The sequence below is a fragment of the Stigmatopora argus genome, chromosome 12, assembly GCF_051989625.1.
Source record: "Stigmatopora argus isolate UIUO_Sarg chromosome 12, RoL_Sarg_1.0, whole genome shotgun sequence".
Classification (NCBI taxonomy): Eukaryota; Metazoa; Chordata; class Actinopteri; order Syngnathiformes; family Syngnathidae; genus Stigmatopora; species Stigmatopora argus.
The window spans coordinates 15,361,257-15,380,149 of NC_135398.1; the positions used below are offsets into that span (position 1 = coordinate 15,361,257).

Below are 18,893 nucleotides of genomic sequence, written 5' to 3' on the forward strand. Positions count from 1 at the left end.
ATAGAAAAAAAAAGCCATGGAACATTAACTTTCTGTTGTGCCATGCACAATCTTCTCCCTTTGCTCTGAAGTTTATGCACGACACCACAACCTTCATTACAGAATCCCATGTCAACACTTTGAAGCAAGCACAGTGCTTGCTGGTGAATTAGGCAGTGGACTCGTAGCGGGGCGGTGAGACCCCTTTTTTCCAACTCCCGGTCCATGCGTCCTATTAGACCGCGAGTTTCGCCCACCATGCTAGGAGCCCCGTCAGTCGTGATGCTAGCTAGCTTTGACCAGTCCTGGTCCAACTTCTCCATGGTTTGGCACACTTTGTCAAAAATATCCTCTCCCGTTGTAGTCCCTTTGAGACTTTGGAGGGCTGCCAGATCCTCGCAAATCTCAAAGTTTGCGCTAACTCCACAAATAAAAATGAGCAGTTGCGCTGTGTCTTGCACGTCCGTGCTTTCATCCAGTGCTAATGAAAAAAAGTCAAATTCTTTCGTCTTCTGCTGCAGCTGGGCATATATATTTCTCCCGATTTCTTCAATGTGTCTGGTCATTGTACTCGCCGACAGACTTACGGCATTAAATGCATCTTTCTTCTCGGGACACACCTCCTCCGCGACAGCATCCATACATTTCTTAACAAACTCTCAGTCAGTGAAAGGCTTACCGCTGCTTGCTATCAGTTAGCAACCCGAAAGCTGGCCCGAACGGATGCCTGGTTCAGCTGAGCTTGGCGTACAAATGTATTCTGCTGAGATAGTAGTCCACTTTTTAGCTTTGAGAGTTTGTTTGCTCGTATTTGACCTTGCAAGCTATCGTACTTGTCTTTGTGACGGGATTCATAGTGTCGGCGAAGATTGTATTCTTTGAATACCGCCACCGTCTCTTGACAGATGAGACAAACAGCCTTCTCTTTGCATTGAACAAAAAAAATAATCGTTTGTCCACTCCAGGTTAAATACCCTGCATTCTGAATCAATTTTTCTATTACCTAACTTTTTCGCCATTATTCCGTTCTCTCTTTGACAGGGCGGGGCCTAGGATTTTTTTTCTGGAGGCCAAATAGGAAAAAAATCAGATAGCATCTCTGGTATTGTTCAGAGGGCCAGGCCAAATGTGCTGACGGGCCGTATCCGGCCCGCGGGCCGTAGTTTGCTGACCACTGCCCTTGACCATTTGAGTAAAACAATGCCAAACAACATTCTGCATGTGTTACAACATCGTGGCTTTGTAGTAAAAAAGTCTGGGTCTGACTGGCCTGCCAGCAGCCCACCTGAGAAAAAAAATTGAGACTTATGAAACATAAAGTACAACAACCGGGACCCTAATCTTGAACAGCTAAAGCTGTACATAGAGCAAGAATGGAAAATAATTTCACAGAAAAAGCTCCAGCTATTTGTGTTCTGAGTTTCCCACCTTTATGGGGTGTTGTTAAAAGAAAAGGTGCTGTATGACAGTGGTAATTATATTTATGTTCCAACTTTTTGAAACGTGTAGCCGCCATAACATTCTAAATTATTTAATATATTTTATCCGCCTCATGGTGTAGGCCAGGGGTCGGGAACCTTTTTGACAGATAGAGCCATAAACAATTCATATTTTCTAATGTTGTTTCTGGAGAGCCATTCTCAGAATTGAAAATTAAAAATATATGAAAATGTGCTTTTTTTTTTTCATTTCACCACTGTTAAAGTACCATATTTTCCGGACTATATGTCGCACCTGAGTATAAGTCGTCCCAGCCAAAAAATGCACAATTAAGAAGGAAAAAAACATGCATGAGTCGCACTGGAGTATAAGTCGCATTTTTGGGGGAAATTTATTTGATAAAATCCAACACCAAACACTTGAAAGGCAATTTAAAATTAGAATAAAATAGAGAATAACAGGCTGAATAAGTGTACGGTATACTAACGTTACATGACTGGTAATGTCAGTAACGATGTAACATATTAAGAGTTATTCAGATAATTCTATCATAAAGAACATGCTAACAAGTTTACCAAACTATCAGTTTCACTCCAAATCACTAAATCCAATGAAATCTTCATCCTCGGTGTCAGTTTTAAACAACTCCCCCAATTCGGGAGTTAGACGCGATTCGCTTTTTTTGTTTTCTTCATTTCAGTAAGAGTAACCTCCGCTTTTCGCCAGTCCCTTACAAGTTTCTCTCTAACTCCAAACTTTCTTTCTGCTGCTCGATTACCGTGTTCGGCTGTATATTTCACTATTTGCAGCTTGTAATCTGCAGAATATGATTTTCTTTTTGGTGCCATTTTTGTTCAGCCCATCTCAGTTGTTTTTATAAATTACCGGAAATGTTGAAATTATACACAGGCCTAGAGCGCCCTCTTTCGGTTTAGAGTGAAAATAACACGTGAAATGATATAATAATGTGTTAATAATTTCACACATAAATCGCAACCCCGGCCAAACTATGTAAAAAAAATGCGATTTATAATCCGAAAAATACGGTACAAAAAGTCTCTGAATTCTTTTGACAACATTGTTTTGCTGTTGCTAATCAATCAGTATCAATGAGATTATGCATGCAGAAGAATAATGAAAAAACAAAATTATGCTAAAGGTGCTAAAGGTAGTGTCACAAGGTCAACGTGACACTCCTATTGGTGCGTTCGGGACTCAGCTCTCTCACCTGTGATTTACACATTTTACCTCACAGTTTAGTGGAGAGCCATATGCACCCATGGAAAGAGCCACATATGGCTCCCGAGTCATAGGTTCCTTACCCCCCTAGTGGAGGCGTTGACTCCCTTGATTTTGGTGGGGGCAGGCGTGGACTCGATTCCCGCTGGTGGCGGTATGATTGTGAGTGCGAATGGTCATCTGTCTTTTTGCGTGCCATACGGCCAACTGGTGACCGGTCTAGGGCAATGTTACCTCTAAGCTGCGCGTGTGCCCAATTGCGCACTACTCTCGTCTTCTCTGCACACAGTAAATCATATGGAGCGCACAAAATAAAATCCCAATTTTTATTTTTATTTTTTTATTTTTTTTTAGCTGTGAGGCCGACGCACGAACCACTCATCCGCTGGGCCGCCCATTCATAGATATTAATCATTACATTTTATTATTACTAAATCATTTATCTGTAGTAGACATGCACCTGCTTATGGCAGGTGTGATAGTGGTGTGTGGCCATAGCGAGCAATGATGATGTTGCTCACACCGGTACTCAGTGTGCTCAGGGAGGTTGTCTTTCTGCCGAGACAAACAACAAATTAGAGGGAACATTGGTCTAGAGCAGGGGTAGGGAACCTATGGCTCGGGAGCCACATGTGGCTCTTTTGATGGGTGCATATGGCTCTGAGCTAAAATATGGAAACCAGTGGTGAGAGAAAAGAATCCCGAACGTCACGTCGGCACTGTGGCATTGATTTTTTTTTCATTAGTCTTCTGCATTCATTCTATCATTGATACTCATTGAACTCATTGACATTCATTGATTAGCAACAGCTTAACAATGTTGTCAAAATAATTAAGAGACTTTTTGTACTTTAAAAGTTGTAAAATGACAACAACAACAAAAATCGCACATGTTCATGTGTTTTGACTTTTAAATTGTGATTATGGCTCTTAAGGAATAATATTTGAAAATAGGAATTGTTTATGGCTCTCTCTTTCAAAAAGGTTCCCGACCCCTGGTCTAGAGTATAGTTTGCCTTTCTCCTGAAGTCAGCTAGGATGCTAGGTTCCTGCAATCCTTATTAAGATGAGTGGTATGGAAGATGAATGAATAAATTAAATCAATCAATATTTGCTAAAAACAATCAAGATTAACAGTTTGAACATCAAATATTCTTTCAATAATTAAGTAGGTTAAACATGATTTACAAATCCGTGTATTCTGTTTTTATTTATGTTAAACAAAACATCGCAACTTCATGGGAATTGGAGTTGTAAAGCAATGAACAGTTCAACGTATTTATTCCACTTGTTTAATTAGTTTTTAGACCTCTGACCATCTCAGAATCACATGACTACTGTGAACTCAGTTGGGTGGTTAAACCAGACGCTAAAGGAGCTCGGTGAATCCATAGGGATTAACCTCCGGTCAGCAGAGTTTGCACCTTGATACCAAGATTGATGGCTACTGACAACAAACACCGACAGGTAAGAACTCTATTTCTCCTTTTGAATGTTTCATTCTTTACTTACACGTTTAATTTAAACTATTGTTGATACAATGTGTGAATTTGTGGATGTACATGCACCAGCTGACAGTAAATCTGGTCAGCAAGCTGTCAAGGATGATCTCCTGATCCTTTCAGTGCATTCAACCACTTAAGACTCTGGTTGGGTCAGTTTTTAAATGTATGTTTCACTTTGGGAAATGTATGTAAAGGGTATTTTGTTGCAAGAATTTTTAGTATGGATTCATGGATAAGTATTTTATTAACAGCACTTGAAATGATTAGGAATTGCAGTGAAAAGGTAATAAGTTTTGAAGGTAATAAAGTACAAATACCATATACTGCATGATGTGTAATGCTGTATTTGATTAGTGATTGACCGTTAAGGGTTTTTCAGGACCAATACAGATTATTAGTAAAGTTAAGGAGGCCAATAGCTGATATTCATTTGCAGTAAAAGTGTAAAAAATTGCAAGCCCAGAACTTTATATAACTTACAATATTATATATTTATATGTGTGTGTGTGTGTGCGCGTGTGTGTGTGTGTGTGTGTGTGTGTGTGTGTGTGTGTGTGGGAGTCCTGGGTTCAAATCCAGGTCGGTCCACCTGTGTGGAGTTCCCCCTGGGCCTGCGTGGGTTTTCTCAGGGTACTTCGGTTTCCTCCCTTATTCCAAAGACATGCATGGTAGGTGTGCATTGGGTGCTCTAAATTGCCCCTAGGTATGTGTGTGAGTGTGCATGGTTGTCCGTCTCCTTGTGCCCTGTGATTGGCTGGCCACCAATTCAGGGTGTCCCCCGCCTCTGGCCCGAAGTCAGCTGGGATAGGCTCCAGCACCCCCCACGACTCTAGTGAGGATAAAGCAGTTCAGAAAATGGTAAGATAAAAATGTGATGTACTGAAGGCGCAAAGTGGTGAAGGATCAGTAGGTATGTAAATTCTCTAATTCGTCCCATAGTCCTAAAAAAAACTACTAAACCCTTCAAAAATGATGTCCCAAATTTGTATGAAAAAAGTGAGAAACACACAAACGAGAGAAAATGATTTAATAATATATTAAAATTAATAACAAGCATGCAAAAACATTTTCTATTCTTGCAGGAGTACAGTGCAGTGTAAAGAGGAAGCTAACATTAGCACATGAAGACATGCACATAAACACACATTTAAACAACTTCAAATTATGAATTGAAAAGAACTTTGCATTAAATAGAAGTTCAGATGAGTACGTATCTCCATGTCGTCTCTCAGTACAGGAGTCATCGCTTTTCATGCTTCCTTCTGCTTCAATAGTGTGGCGATGCTAGTAGGTGGGTTACGGTCGGCCTCTATTGCCTTCAATATCAGTCAACCGCACGCCACTTCGCTTTTTCATTTCATTCGCACCGATAATTTTGTAGAAAGAATTCCGTGACGACAAAGGCCGTTTAAAACAGAGTTGGTCCTGTGAGGCTCCAATAGGAAGTCAATTGAGCATCAAGCAGGACGCAGGACAATTCCAAATTATATTAACAGATACAGGAAATGTATCAACATATTGGGTGATTTCGTAACTTAGATCTTGTTTTCGGATATTGGAACCGTCAATTCCATATGAGAATGTTTATTAAGCTGAAAATGTTATATTGAGAGGCATTTGTAAGTAGAGGTACCCCTGCACAAATATTTTTGAAGCGCCAATGTTTGTGTCACTCTAATGTCAAGACTTTGTTGGCTTTGAATGAGTGGGCCTTGAGGATTAAATTTCACAACAGACGAACTCAAGCGACTCAATCATTATTTTCCAGTAATTGATAATTTACAAAACAAAAGCCAATGTTCCCCGTTGAAGTGGGCTACTAGCGTAATGCCATTTCATCAAATGGTTCTCGTCTCGACAGACTGCATCAAAAAGCAAATTGGCTCTGCATTTGACTTCCTTGAGTTAAATATAGATTGTGAACACTTTTACCTCCATGTTATAACAACAATTCATACTTGTTTTTTCCTAATACTACTGTGGTCTGTGTGTGCTTTTTTAAGTAGATCTTAGGCACTTCACAACATCACCTTGCAATGGCAGCCTTCACAGAAGAGCTGACCTGCTCTATTTGCAGAGATAACTTCAGCGAATCTCACCCACTACCCTGTGGCCACAGTTTTTGTCCCGACTGTATCCGTGAGGCCTGGGGTACCCATGGTGAGGTCAAAGGTCACTTTACGTGCCCCCAGTGCGTGGAAGAGCACGGCGAGGTACTATGTGACTGCTGCTCCCCAGAGGCGAACGAAGGGCTGGTTCACTCTGCTGTCAAAACCTGTTTGAGATGCGAAGTGTCACTTTGTGCGGAACACCTCCGCCACCACCTGGAAAGACCTGCATTTAGCAGCCATTTGTTGGTGAATCCGTTGGGTGACCTGACTCAGCGAAAGTGCCCAACCCACACAGAGCTACTGCGATATTACTGTGCCGATGAGAGGGTATACGTTTGCTCCGACTGCTTGCTGGAAGGAAGACACTTTCAACATAATGTCAAGGGGCTGACACAGGTTGAAAACGATCTAAAGGTTAGTCTGTGTCTGCATGCCGCTGTTATAGTTTACTTCGAAAATATTGTTGCTCAGAAATGCGTATATTTTCTTAGTTGATTCTCCAGACGCTCCTGGAAAAGTCAGAGGAGAAAGTAAATAAAGGAGAGCAAATCCTCGAAGAGTATGCCAACATCGATTCCACCATTGAAGTGAGTAATGATGACACGGCAAAAAATGGATTTTGTGTGGAAGTTCCAATGCACCATTGACAAAAATGATTGATTTTTGTGGACAATTGAACTCAATTTATCTATAGACCTTATATAGTGTGATTTATGGATGGATGTGTGTGTGTGTGTGTGTGTATGTTAAGATTCTCTCGCTACGTTTGTCCAAACCGTGCAACGTAGAGTTTTTTATGGTGGCCAGAAATGACTGTCGGATCCTAATAGACGATTGAATTTGTGTAAACTACTTTTATTTGTTAAAGCTGAAAGCAGAGTTGATGTATGAATCATTGTTTTTACATGATGTGCACTAAATGCACCGTGTGGCTAATTGGTCGTAAGGTAGGACTCCTTTCCACGTCATTTTCAGGAAGAATTTCCCCCTGCGAGTTTCCAGGTGCTCCCTTGAAACACTTTTTTTCTGTCGTGACGGGAGTTATAAAACATCCACCCATCAATAAATCACGCTTTATCTATTCTATCATCCTTATAAAGCATGATTTTGGATGGATGTGTCTGTGTGCACCTGGAATCTCATCTCATTTTCTGAACCGTTTTATCCTCATTAGGGCCGTGGGGGGTGCTGGAGCCAATCCCAGCTGTTTCCGGCCAGAGGCGGGGGGCACCCTGAATTGGTGGCAGCCTATCGCAGGGCAAAAGGAGATGGACAACCATGCACACTCACACCCATACCTAGGGGCAATTTAGAGTCTCCAATCAGCCTACCATGCATGTCTTTGGAATGTGGGAGGAAACCGGAGTAACCGGAGGAAACCCACGCAAGCCCGGGGAGAACATGCAAACTCCACACAGATGGACATGACCTGGATTTGAACCCAGGACCCCAGAGCTGTGAGGCCGACGCGCTAACCACTTGCGCCACCGTGCCACCCACACAAATATATATATATATATATATATATATATATATATATATATATATATATATGTATATATATATATATATATATATATATATATATATATATATATATATATATATATATATATATATGTATATATATATATATATATATATATATATATATATATATATAAATCATTAATAACAGAAAAAAATCGAGAAGTGAATTCGCGATAAGTGAAGTCGCGATAATCGAGGGAAGACTGTATAACCAAGGGGTGTAACGGTACACAGATGCAAATTGATATATCGATTGGTAAACCGAAATCGATATAAATGCAAAATATTGATCAACATCTTTTACTTACATTATATTGCGTTTTGGTTAAAAGATTTCAAATTAAACTTTAACTTTCTGAAAAGCTGCTGAAAATTGTTAAAAAGATGAAAATTGCTATGTATCAAATTGATTTAGGTGAAATGTTCTCATTGTCTTAAATCTGAATGTACATTACTGCAATATTGTACTCTAATATATTAAATCAACAGAAGGAATCAAACTGAATTGTTGCAGACATGGTAAAATTGGCTAATATTGTATCATTGTTCAAAGAATCAGTATTGAATTATGTCATCAAATCAGAAAATTGGTAAATAAGGCCTCTAATCTACACCTACATTACTGGTGTCAAACCAATTCCATAAAGTGCCAAGAGGGCACTGGATTTTGTTCCAACCAAGGAAGAGGACACCTATTCTCTAATCTAAGACCCCCTTCAGACTGGCACCAGATTTTTAGGATATCCAGATTGAAAGCGAATGGCTCTTTTGTAGTCTGAACAACAGAGTAGAGAATTCTGTTTTTTGGCGAGACAGATCGAAACCACATGCAGGAGGTAGTCTAGACAACAACAATCAAATTCTTACCGAGGGACTTTATATTGGCAGTAGCATCAACATCGCAATCTGAAGGTAATCTGCATGTTCTTTTATTACTAGGACTGTCTGATGGAGGAAAATACCCAAGTCGAACGCTTGGGCTCAGATTTGCAGATCCAAGTGGAGAAACTAGTTGTGGATCTTATGGAAATAACAAAGAAAGACAGACAAGGGATTATTGAGCGTGTACATGAAGACTGTTCCAAAGTAAAAGAGGACATCAGTCAGACAATGAGCATCCAGCACTACTTGACCTCGCTACTAGCGGAAACTGACCCCTTCTTACTCATTTGGGTAAGATAGCCCACTTATATCAGGAATGGAATGGCTTTTTAACACGTGTGTGACCATCACTGATGATTTATTTTCACAAAAATGACACTTTTACCAAATTAAACTTTTCTCTGCAAAAATCCATGGTGCTAACGTGAACAATTCGGCTGTATTGTCAAATACTTTCTCAGAGGCTTGAAAGATGAAATATTTTTCTTGCTGCTATTTGTTCGGAAATTTAGCGCCTAATAATGATCACTTTGATGATTTGAATATTTAATCTACTCTTTGCAGGCCTTTCAGTCTGATGACACAAAGTAAGTCTGTAGCACCAGGATTATTTGTTTTATTTATGTACCACCACAAGCTACATTACACTGTAGGCACTCCTGCCCTTTTCGCTTAGGTCTGGTTTTGAAAATACACTATATAGGAAATAAGAAATCCATTTGGGCTTATCGGGTCTATACTGAGATTTTTTTGTTAACTGATGTTATGGTTATGTAATCCCAAGGAAGAAAAAAAATATATATACGTATATATGTATGTGTTATGTGTGGTTGGGTTTTGGGGATGGTTTGTATGCTTTTCACCTATTATGTCCCTCATGGTTTCCCTTCCCTTGTGTGACCAGGTGTGTGTACTTCAACCCTTGTCTGTCTATTTAAACCCTGTGTGTTTGCGAGTCCTTATCGGATCGTCTGCTTAACCTCCTTTGTTAGCATCATGCTAAGTTGCCATGCCATGTTCCCTGTCTTTCCATGTCAGGGTTTTCACATTTTTATGAACTTAAAAAAAAAATTATATATATATATAAAATCAGTGGCGGTCCGTGCATTTTCTGGTAGCGCCTTCAACGTATCAATCCAACCCTCAAAAACTATTTTATGCCTATAAAACCTCTACTGCAGCTACAGCTGCGACACATAGAAAACAATCAATAAATCAATGCACAAAAATGGGGTAAAATCCACTTCCTATCAGCATTTCATGATTAAATACAAATACTGGAGCTTTTCAGACATTAAAACCAGGGCCAGGGGGGGGATTTTCCCGGGAAAAGAAAGCGATGAACATTGCCCGAAAATGGGGTAAAATCCAGCCGAAAACAGCATTTATTGATTAAATACAAATACTTGAGCTTTTTAGACATCAGAACTGGGCCCGGAGCATCATTTCCCCGGTAAAAAGACAGCGATGAACGTCGATACGTCCATATACGCCCATACGTGAAACGGCAAAAAAATGCACCAAAATGAGGTAAAATCCACTTCCTAGCAGCATTTACTGATTGAATACAAATACTGGAGCTTTTGAGACATTACAACCAGGCCAGGGGGGTTATTTTTCCCGGGAAAAGACAGCGATGGACGTCAATGGCGAAACGCCAAAAATTAAACCGGGGTAAAATGGGGTAAAATCCACTTCCTAGCAGCATTTTGTGATTAAATACAAACACTGGAGCTTAAATACAAACACTGGAGCTTAAATACAAACACTGGAGCTTTTCAAATATCAGAACCGGGCCCACAATTGAAATATTATTTCTTTCTTTCTTCCTTCTTTTCTATCGCCATCAAAGCTAATGATGAAAGTCGAGCCTGTCCTGTCATATTTCCTGCATAGTCCGTCTTGAAAATGGCTTTAAATCAACACAACAATATATTTGCTTGTGCAGCTAAGTTAACGCACTGAAAGTGGCGCACACACTATTTTCCCAGCTGTAACAGGCTTGCTAGCTTCGGAGTTGACCGCCCTTTCTTATTGATGTCCATTTCTTTCTGGAAAAGTCCCTCTGGAAAATAGCTTTGTGAGCAAATCTGCAACCAAATCCATTTGTTTTTGCCTCTGTCGGCCATTGTGGGTGGAGTTTGCGATCTCTGGCTGCCTCACTATGGCTTTGGCCCGCCTACTAGCCAATCATAGTTGGTGAAAGCAATGACGTATCCCAGCCAGCGAAATGCCAATGGCTTAGAAAAAGTATTGTGGGGTTGCCAACTCGAAATCTGATCGGTTAAAAGCAACAGTATTGTTTAATGCAGCAGAGCCCGCAGAACTGATTGTGAAGGCTTTGAGGCAGATTTCTGATCCTGGCAACAAATAATGGCTGAAATGTGATTGGTTAAATGCTTCAATATGAAAACACACATCTGGAAGCAGTGCAACCAGGGGGAAAATTAATGAAAGGAAGCTAACAGACCATTTGGAACTATAAGTATTGATGGACAAAATATAATATGATTCAGATATTTCTTAGGCCAGCAGAGAAGGCCTTGAAGGCCCTGACCGCCCGCCACTGATATATATGTATATATGATATATGATTACAATTATTATTATTTGAAAGGGTTAAGGCCGGCCCAGCAACTGAGCGGGTAGCGCGTCGGCCTCACAGTGGGAGACCTGGGTTCAAATCCAGGTCGGAGCACCTGTGTGGAGTTTGCATGTTCTCCCTGGGCCTGCGTGGGTTTTCTCCGGGTACTCCGGTTTACTCCCACATTCCAAAGACATGCATGATTGCTGATTGAAAACTCTAAATTGCACCTAGGAATCAATGTGAGCGTGAATGGTTGTTTGTCTCCTTGTGCCCTGTGATTGGTTGGCCACCAATTCAGGGGTGTCCCCCGCCTCTGGTCCGAGGTCAGCTGGCATAGGCTCTAGCATCCCCCCACGACCCTAGTGAGGATAAAGCGGTTCAGAAAATGAAATTAGATGAGATGAGAGATAAAAGAGTTAAAACAGCAATAGAACTGTGCATATGAATATTTAAATGCAACCAAATCTTCAATAGGATCCAGGCTGAGTTATGAACTTAAAGATTCACTTCCAAGTGCAATATTCAATTAGAAAAACATTTTAAATGAATGTTTTCTACAAGTTCCTTTTCAAATTGTAATGATTGTATTACTTTCCACATTCACACAGTGCATTGCCTAATTATTAAAAAAATTGAGACAAAAATAAATTATGAATTATTCATTCCTTTCCGTATCGGTTATCCTCACAAGGGTCATTTAAGGCCAAATTACAGTGTGTTAACTTTTAGAGCAGACATGAAGATATGGCTAGTAATACAGCAATAATAAGACATACTTTATTCTTATTTATAGGTTACTAACAGACCTTAGCAGTCCCCTATTCACACCAGAACCTGTCAGTTTGGATAGGAAGCACATTTTGGAGGACATAGAGGGCAAGTATCGAGAGTTCATCACCGCTATCCTCCGCTGTCTCAGTGAACTCAAAAAGGAGCTCTGTAAGTAAATACAAAACAAGATTGGTTTTAAAATTGTGTGAAAATAGAGAAAAGTATATCTATTTTGTCTGAGATGCGAAGCATCGGTGAGTGCAGGCCGTAGATTTGACACGCCTATGACAATAAACATCTATCCCAGTGGTGTCCTAACTATTCCACAAAGGGTCGCTATGAGTGCAGGTTTTTTTCCAACTGATCTAATGTGTGAAGTTTAACTAAGGAGGTTTCTTCTCAAACAAGATGTACCTGTATGGACTACAGTCATACCTCTACTTACAAAATTATTTTGTTCCAAGACTTTTTTCGTAACTTGAAAATTTCGTAAGTAGAGGTGTACTTTATATGTAAATTCTCTAATTCCTTCCACGGTCCTCACACAACTACCAACTAAACCCTTTAAAATTGTTTAAAGTGTCCCAATTTTGCATGAAAGATGTGAGGAAACACACAACAATGAGAGAAAATTATAAGGATATTATTTATTAATGTCTTAAAATGTATAAAGCATATGAAAATGTGCTCTGTGCCACTGAAATATCTCCCTCCGCGGCCGTTATGGATGTAATACCCATGTTTGTCCGCCAGATGGCGGCAAGAGCCCGTTCTACCAGAGTACATTTTAGACTTTTACGTGTGCACTGTCTCTGTGTGTTTGTGTGTGTGTGTGTGTGTGTGTGTGAAAATATGTGCCACATTGCATTTGTAGTTTTTAATTGCTTAATAAGGGGAATTCAAAATAAAATAACGGATAAGGAAATGCATTTACTTTTTGGGGGATTTCGTAACTTGGATCTTTTTCGTATCTCGAGTCACTCATTTGCATATAAAAATTCCGTAACCTGAAACTTTCATACCTAGAGGCATTCATAAGTAGAGGCATGACTGTATATTGATGGCACTTTTAAGATAATAGATTGGTGAAAACGTTTCCTCTTCATCCTTTTGAATGAAACCCTCAGTTTGTGCGGCCCGAGAAAGTAAATGATGAGTGCCGACTTTGTTTTATGATCAAATTCAAATAAAGATTATAGATGTATTGGGAATATTTCCACCATTTCCCCTTTTTAAAGAAATAATTGCAGAAGATTTGTACTATAATTTGAATCTCCAAAAATGATCTACATGGCAGGACTATCGAAAAAGCTGTCAAATGACTAATCAATTAATTTTGGCAGCTTTGTTAGAAGACATCGAAACTACGACATAGCCCGCGACCAAAAAATCAGTTTGACACCCCTGAATTATACTCATATAAAGCATGTTTTGGAAAGGTGAGATGAACACAAGTATTGACATGAATAAACATACGAGTTCCTATGCTGCCAACGTAACCCAATTTTCCACTGAGTTTACTGGCTTGGTGGCTTTATTCTACAATGATGTTCATCGGTGTCTCTCCTTAGTACATTATTTTTATGATTTTAAGCATTGGAAATTGCTCTTCTTTTGGCTGTACCAGCAAGGCTAGAAAACCCAGCTTTCTTCTTTAGCGCCACAATTTAAAAAAAGACAACGATCCATCTAGTGCACAAACACAGACAAACACTATGCACTAGCAAAGCAGAAACTATGGTGCTATGGACTAAATGTAGGACAAAGCATAGGTGTCACAAAGTCCAGACGTCGTAGGTGGAGGACATCGTAACCCGCGGACTCCCTGTATAAACGAAACAATAACAAACAGAAAATGGGTTGCCAATTTTAATTGAAGTCACAAAAGTATAAAAATTGTTTTCTCCCCTCCTCTTTGACCAGTGACCTGTCCTCTGACTTTGGACACCAACACATCTCATCCTCTTCTGAGCATCTCTGATGACCTGCAATTAGTTAGAAGGGTTAAAACACGCCTACCCTACACTGCTCACCCGGAACGATTCGACCACTGGCCGCAGATCCTCACATTTCAGAGTTTCTCGACTGGGACTCATTACTGGGAGCTAGAAACTGAAGGCTTCTGGGATATCGCCGTATGCTATAAGAGTATTGGACGGAAAGGAAAAGACGGCAATTCCTTTGGCAACAATATGGTACGTGTGGAACCAATGGTCTAATGAGTAGAGCAGCATTGTGTACAGTGGAACCTCTAAGTTGTAAAGATTGTAAACTAACTTTTTTTAAAAAAAAAACCTTTATGTAGCACAACATTTTTTATTTTGTTCCAGTGATACAATGGGACCTCGTCTCTGCCTCAATGTACCTCAGTATAGAGCATCTCATCTTCCTCCGCTTATCTGAGGTTGTGTCGCAGGGGCAATAGCTTCAACATGGAAGGCCAGACTTTCCTCTCCCCAGCCACTTCATCCAGCTCTTCCGAGAGGGTCCAAGGCATTCCCGGGCCAGCCGGGCGACATAGTCTTCCCAGCGCATCCTGGGCTAGGCCCGTGGCCTCCTCCTGGTGGGACGTGCTCGGAACACCTCACCATGGAGGCGTGCAGAGGGCATCCTAATCAGATGCCCGAGCAAAACCATCTTGCTCCTTTCCATCTGGAGGAGCAGCGGCTATACTCCGACGGAAATTAATTTCAGCTGCTTGTATCCGGGATCTTGTTCTTTCAGTCACAACGCACAACTCATGACCATAGATGAGGGTGGGAACGGAGATCTTCCCCTGATAGAGATGAGCTGGTTCGGGCATCTGATTAGGATGCTTCCTCGACGCCTCCTTGTTGAGGTGTTCCAGAACACCTTGGAATCCTGCGTGAAGTGCTGGATGAAGGCTGGGTAGAGCGAAGTCTGAAGAGAAAGGACTGTTGATCTCACTTTTTTGCAAGCGCATCAAAGTAAAGTGTACGTTTATTTTTGGCAATTAGCAGAGTTGATTGGATTGGATTGTCACAGTAGCAAGAGGGTGAGGATGCAGAAATAGGAAAGGCATTTTGGACATAAATAGATAGGTAATAAGTAAGTTAATAAATAAATAAATACATGAATAAATATATAAATAAATAAGCGTGTTGCTGATATATATATATATATATATATATATATATATATATATATATATATATATATATATATATATATATATATCAGTGGCGGTCCATGAATTTTCTAGTGACGCCTTCAGCTATCGGAATCGATCCAACCCTCAAAAACTATTTTTTGGCTATAAAACCTCTACTGTCCTACAGTTCATGTTGTCTAGGTTCATATGTTTCATCTCCTAGTATTTTATTGAATAAAAGTCAAATCTGTCAAATCATGTCAAAAAATGCAGGCATATTCTCTGAGCTAATAACAACTTAGTCCCTAATAAGTAAGTAAAATCAATTCCATGAGAGTACATATTTTTTCTGCCACTGAAGTTTTCTTAACCACATTTTTTTCCAGTTCTCATGGAGTTTGACACAGCAGCATGACAGGAAACTGGCTGCTTGGCATGACCGCAAGAAAACACGTCTCGCATACAAAATGACTGGCAAACGAGTTGCCGTCGCTGTGGACTATAGTGCCGGCACCATCACCTTCTCAGAAGTGGGAGCGTCGAGCAACTTAACTCACATCCACACTTTCTGGACCATGTTCACTGAACCAGTGTCCTTGGGCTTTGGACTTTATAAATCAGAGCTGAACAGCCACATTTCAATTGTAAAAGTCTGACCGTAGAGTGCTGGTTTATAATGTGGATGGGTAGGATATAGTTGAACTATTATTACAAGTTGGTGTGAAACCTTACGGAATGTGCAGGATAAATTGTTGTGTGCCTCACATGTCCAGCTCATAATTATCAGAAGTGAATATGAAAAAAGACTGATTGATTGTTGTAATTAAAATAAAATAAAATGTGGACGCGAAGAGGATAAAGTCAACCCCTTCTCAAACTGTTGACATCAAAAGACACTTTATTCAGTGTGTAAAATTTTGAGTTTTGGATTGGATTGGATTAGAACTTTATTTCATCCCGTATTCGGGAAATTTCCTTGGTTACAGTAGCAAGACAGCAGCAAGCACAGACCAAGCCATGCGACTGGGTGGGGTCGAGTCGCAAAGGTCGCAAAACAACAAAGCAAAAAGCACAAAGTACAAGGAAAAGTATATTGGAAAGCATTAAGAAATATTAAAATACAATTAAAAAAGATAGAAAGGCAGCAAAAACACAAAACGAGCAAGAGCGAGTGGAGCTACTGCTACCGGCTGCCACTTGAGCGGCGCTATCTTGGTTGCAGTAGCAAAAACGGATACAGACACAGGAAAAAGACATTGTAGAGCTGGAACCAGACACAGGAAGTCTTCCACACGGTGGGGAACTTCTGCAGACTGAGACTGAGACTGAGGTTGAAAATATGCAGAATCACTCTTCCAAGCTTATCCGCGCAGTCCCTCAGTAGTCTAGAGCTGAAGAATCAACAGCAACAGAACATAATGACTGTACGATTAAATCAATCCTAAAATAAAATGACTGAAGCTACCTAATGGACAACAATAGGATTTAACAAGTGTGTTTCCATTGTGATGTCTTATGTTGCAGAAAATAATGTGTTTTATGACTGTTAAAAAAAGTGATTGGTAAAAAGCCAAATACACTTCCTGTTTGCATGTTGATGACAAGTTTAGATTTATTAACTCCGCCGTGTCATTACAGGCCTACTAATTTGACAAAAGGTTTGTTTTCTGAATCAATTATTCTCACAAGGGTCATTGTGGGCCAGGGGGGTTGCTGGAGGCTATCCCTGAATTGGTGTGATAGGTTTATTAATAGATATACTTTAATAAAAAACAGAGAGACATCGTTGACATATTCCAGCGTTGAAACTTGCAAGTGAGAATCGTCCTGGCTCGTCCTCGCCACCGTGACATTCTGGAGAAACGGCATCCTCCTCTGTCCATTTAGTCGCGCATAATGAAAACACTTAAGGTAATCTGATTCAAACAATTGCATAAGTTAACCGAATAACATCATTAAGGTCCAAAAACAACTGCCACAACAATTGCATATCAGGTCGGAAACCAAAAACACCTGCGTAAGAATTTGCACAAGTAAGCATACAAGGTGACCCAAGCGGCAGTATTTTTAAACAATATGCGAGTATTTTCGGAAGTTGATTTGATTATCGCCATCTGCCGGAATCCAAGTCAAAGCAATTTAAGAGTCCTTCACAGATCTTCATTGCGAACTCAGATCAACAGTCCTCGGCCCGGAAAATGGTGACCTGTCCTGTCAATAGCCCTGAAAACAATTAAATGTCCTCAAAGCCAGCTGTGGGGGGGGAAGTGTCCTTGTTATATCGAGCTTTCGTCTGCTTCGTAAGAATGATTTAATAATATGCACATATTGCATATGTGCCCCAATATGCACATATGTAATAACATCCCAGAATAACCCCAACATGTTGGCCAGCCAATTGCTGGGCATGAGGGTCCGAGAACCATTCACACTCACACTCATAAGTAGGGGAAATTTATGGTGTTCAACCAGCCTGCCACGCATCTTTTTGGATTGTGGGAAGAAACCGGAGTACCTGGAGAAAACCGACACAAGGCTGGAGAGAACATGCAAACTCCACACAGGAGGACCAACTGGGATCGAACACAGGATCCCAGAACTGTGAGGCCAACACGCTAACCATTCAGTTGTCGGGCCACCAGGTTACATGTAGACCATTGAATTGTGTTGGATTGTGAGCAAGATCTGAAGTTAGAAAAATTAGAGAGCTCGTATATATATTATTGAATCCTGGTCAGGGTTGCTGTGTGCTGGTATTACACATTGGGTTGTTTAGGTTTTGTTGGGTTATTTTCCCTGTGTGACCTGTCCTTATGATTGCCCACTGAGTTCACTGGTCGTTTGCCCGTCTCTGGTGTATCTCCTGCTTGCCACCTATCATGTGACCCAGGTGTTTCTGATTGTCTCGTCAACCCATGTCTGTCTATTTAAACACTGCGTAGTATTTGTCATTCCTTGTCGGATCGTCATTTGTGTCAACCCGTGTTCATGTAGATATGCTTTCTACATGTCCAGTGCTCTGTGTTTTCCCCACCAAGGTTTGGTTTTGTTCTCTTGGTTAATAAGTCCTGTTATTTTGACAGCCTCCTAAGTTATTAAAGTTTTGTTCTTTGTCAATCCCCATCGCAGCCTGCTTCCCTACCCTGGCTCATACCACGCATACGTAACAGCTGGAGACTATCCCAGCTGACTTCGGGTGAAAAGCAGATCAGCCGCCAGTCAGTCATAAGGCACATATAGAGAAAGACAACCATTTGCACTCACAATAACACCACCACCAAGCGGGAATATACAGTAATCCCTCGAATATCGAGGTTAATGTAGACCAGACATGGTTGCGATAATCGAAAAATCGCAAAGTAGGGTCACCCCTATTATAACTACATTTTTTTTCTTTCTTCTTCAGTGCTGAGTCCTCGTAGCAAGGGTGGCTTCCGCTTCCGAGTTTCAGCATGGATTTTCACATTTTTATGAACTTAAAAAAAATAAAAATAAATATTCAGTGCTGAGTCCTAGTAGCAAGCGGAAGACAAGGAGGTGGTTTCCGCTTGCGAGTTTCAGTGTGGATTTTCAAATTTTTATGAACTTTAAAAAAATAATAATAATAATTGGTAGCAGGAAAAAACGCGAACTAGTGAATTCACGATAAGTGAAGTCCCGAAAATCCCACGTTTGTCCGCAACAAAGTCAAGCTTGTGAACCACTACACAATCATTTGGCTATATGTACTATATGTA

General features: G+C 40.4%; 1 protein-coding gene across 3 annotated transcripts; it reads left to right on the forward strand.

Annotated features, from left to right (window-relative positions):
• The first annotated feature begins 3,996 nt into the window (after positions 1-3,996).
• On the forward strand, positions 3,997-16,620 carry trim110 (tripartite motif containing 110). 3 transcript variants are annotated; one of them, XM_077615916.1, is made up of 8 exons: positions 3,997-4,125; positions 6,167-6,688; positions 6,766-6,861; positions 8,744-8,977; positions 9,251-9,273; positions 12,067-12,212; positions 13,968-14,239; positions 15,543-16,620. In XM_077615916.1, the coding sequence occupies exons 2-8, from the start codon at positions 6,200-6,202 to the stop codon at positions 15,810-15,812; spliced, it is 1,530 nt and encodes a 509-aa protein (XP_077472042.1). In that variant the 5' UTR covers positions 3,997-4,125; positions 6,167-6,199; the 3' UTR covers positions 15,813-16,620. The 3 variants fall into 3 exon arrangements, with proteins under 3 accessions (XP_077472042.1, XP_077472041.1, XP_077472040.1); XM_077615915.1 differs by having other exon boundaries at positions 4,023-4,125; positions 6,170-6,688; XM_077615914.1 differs by lacking the exon at positions 3,997-4,125 and adding an exon at positions 4,163-4,446 and having other exon boundaries at positions 6,170-6,688.
• Positions 16,621-18,893: the final 2,273 nt, after the last annotated feature.

Bases quoted from the DNA above. Each gene is read 5' to 3' on its own strand.
- trim110 (XM_077615914.1), top strand. From the start codon at position 4,384: ATGGATTCATGGATAAGTATTTTATTAACAGCACTTGAAATGATTAGG. The intron at 12,213-13,967 runs GTAAGTAAATAC...CTCTTTGACCAG, and splicing joins TGAACTCAAAAAGGAGCTCT to TGACCTGTCCTCTGACTTTG. The intron at 14,240-15,542 runs GTACGTGTGGAA...ATTTTTTTCCAG, and splicing joins ATTCCTTTGGCAACAATATG to TTCTCATGGAGTTTGACACA.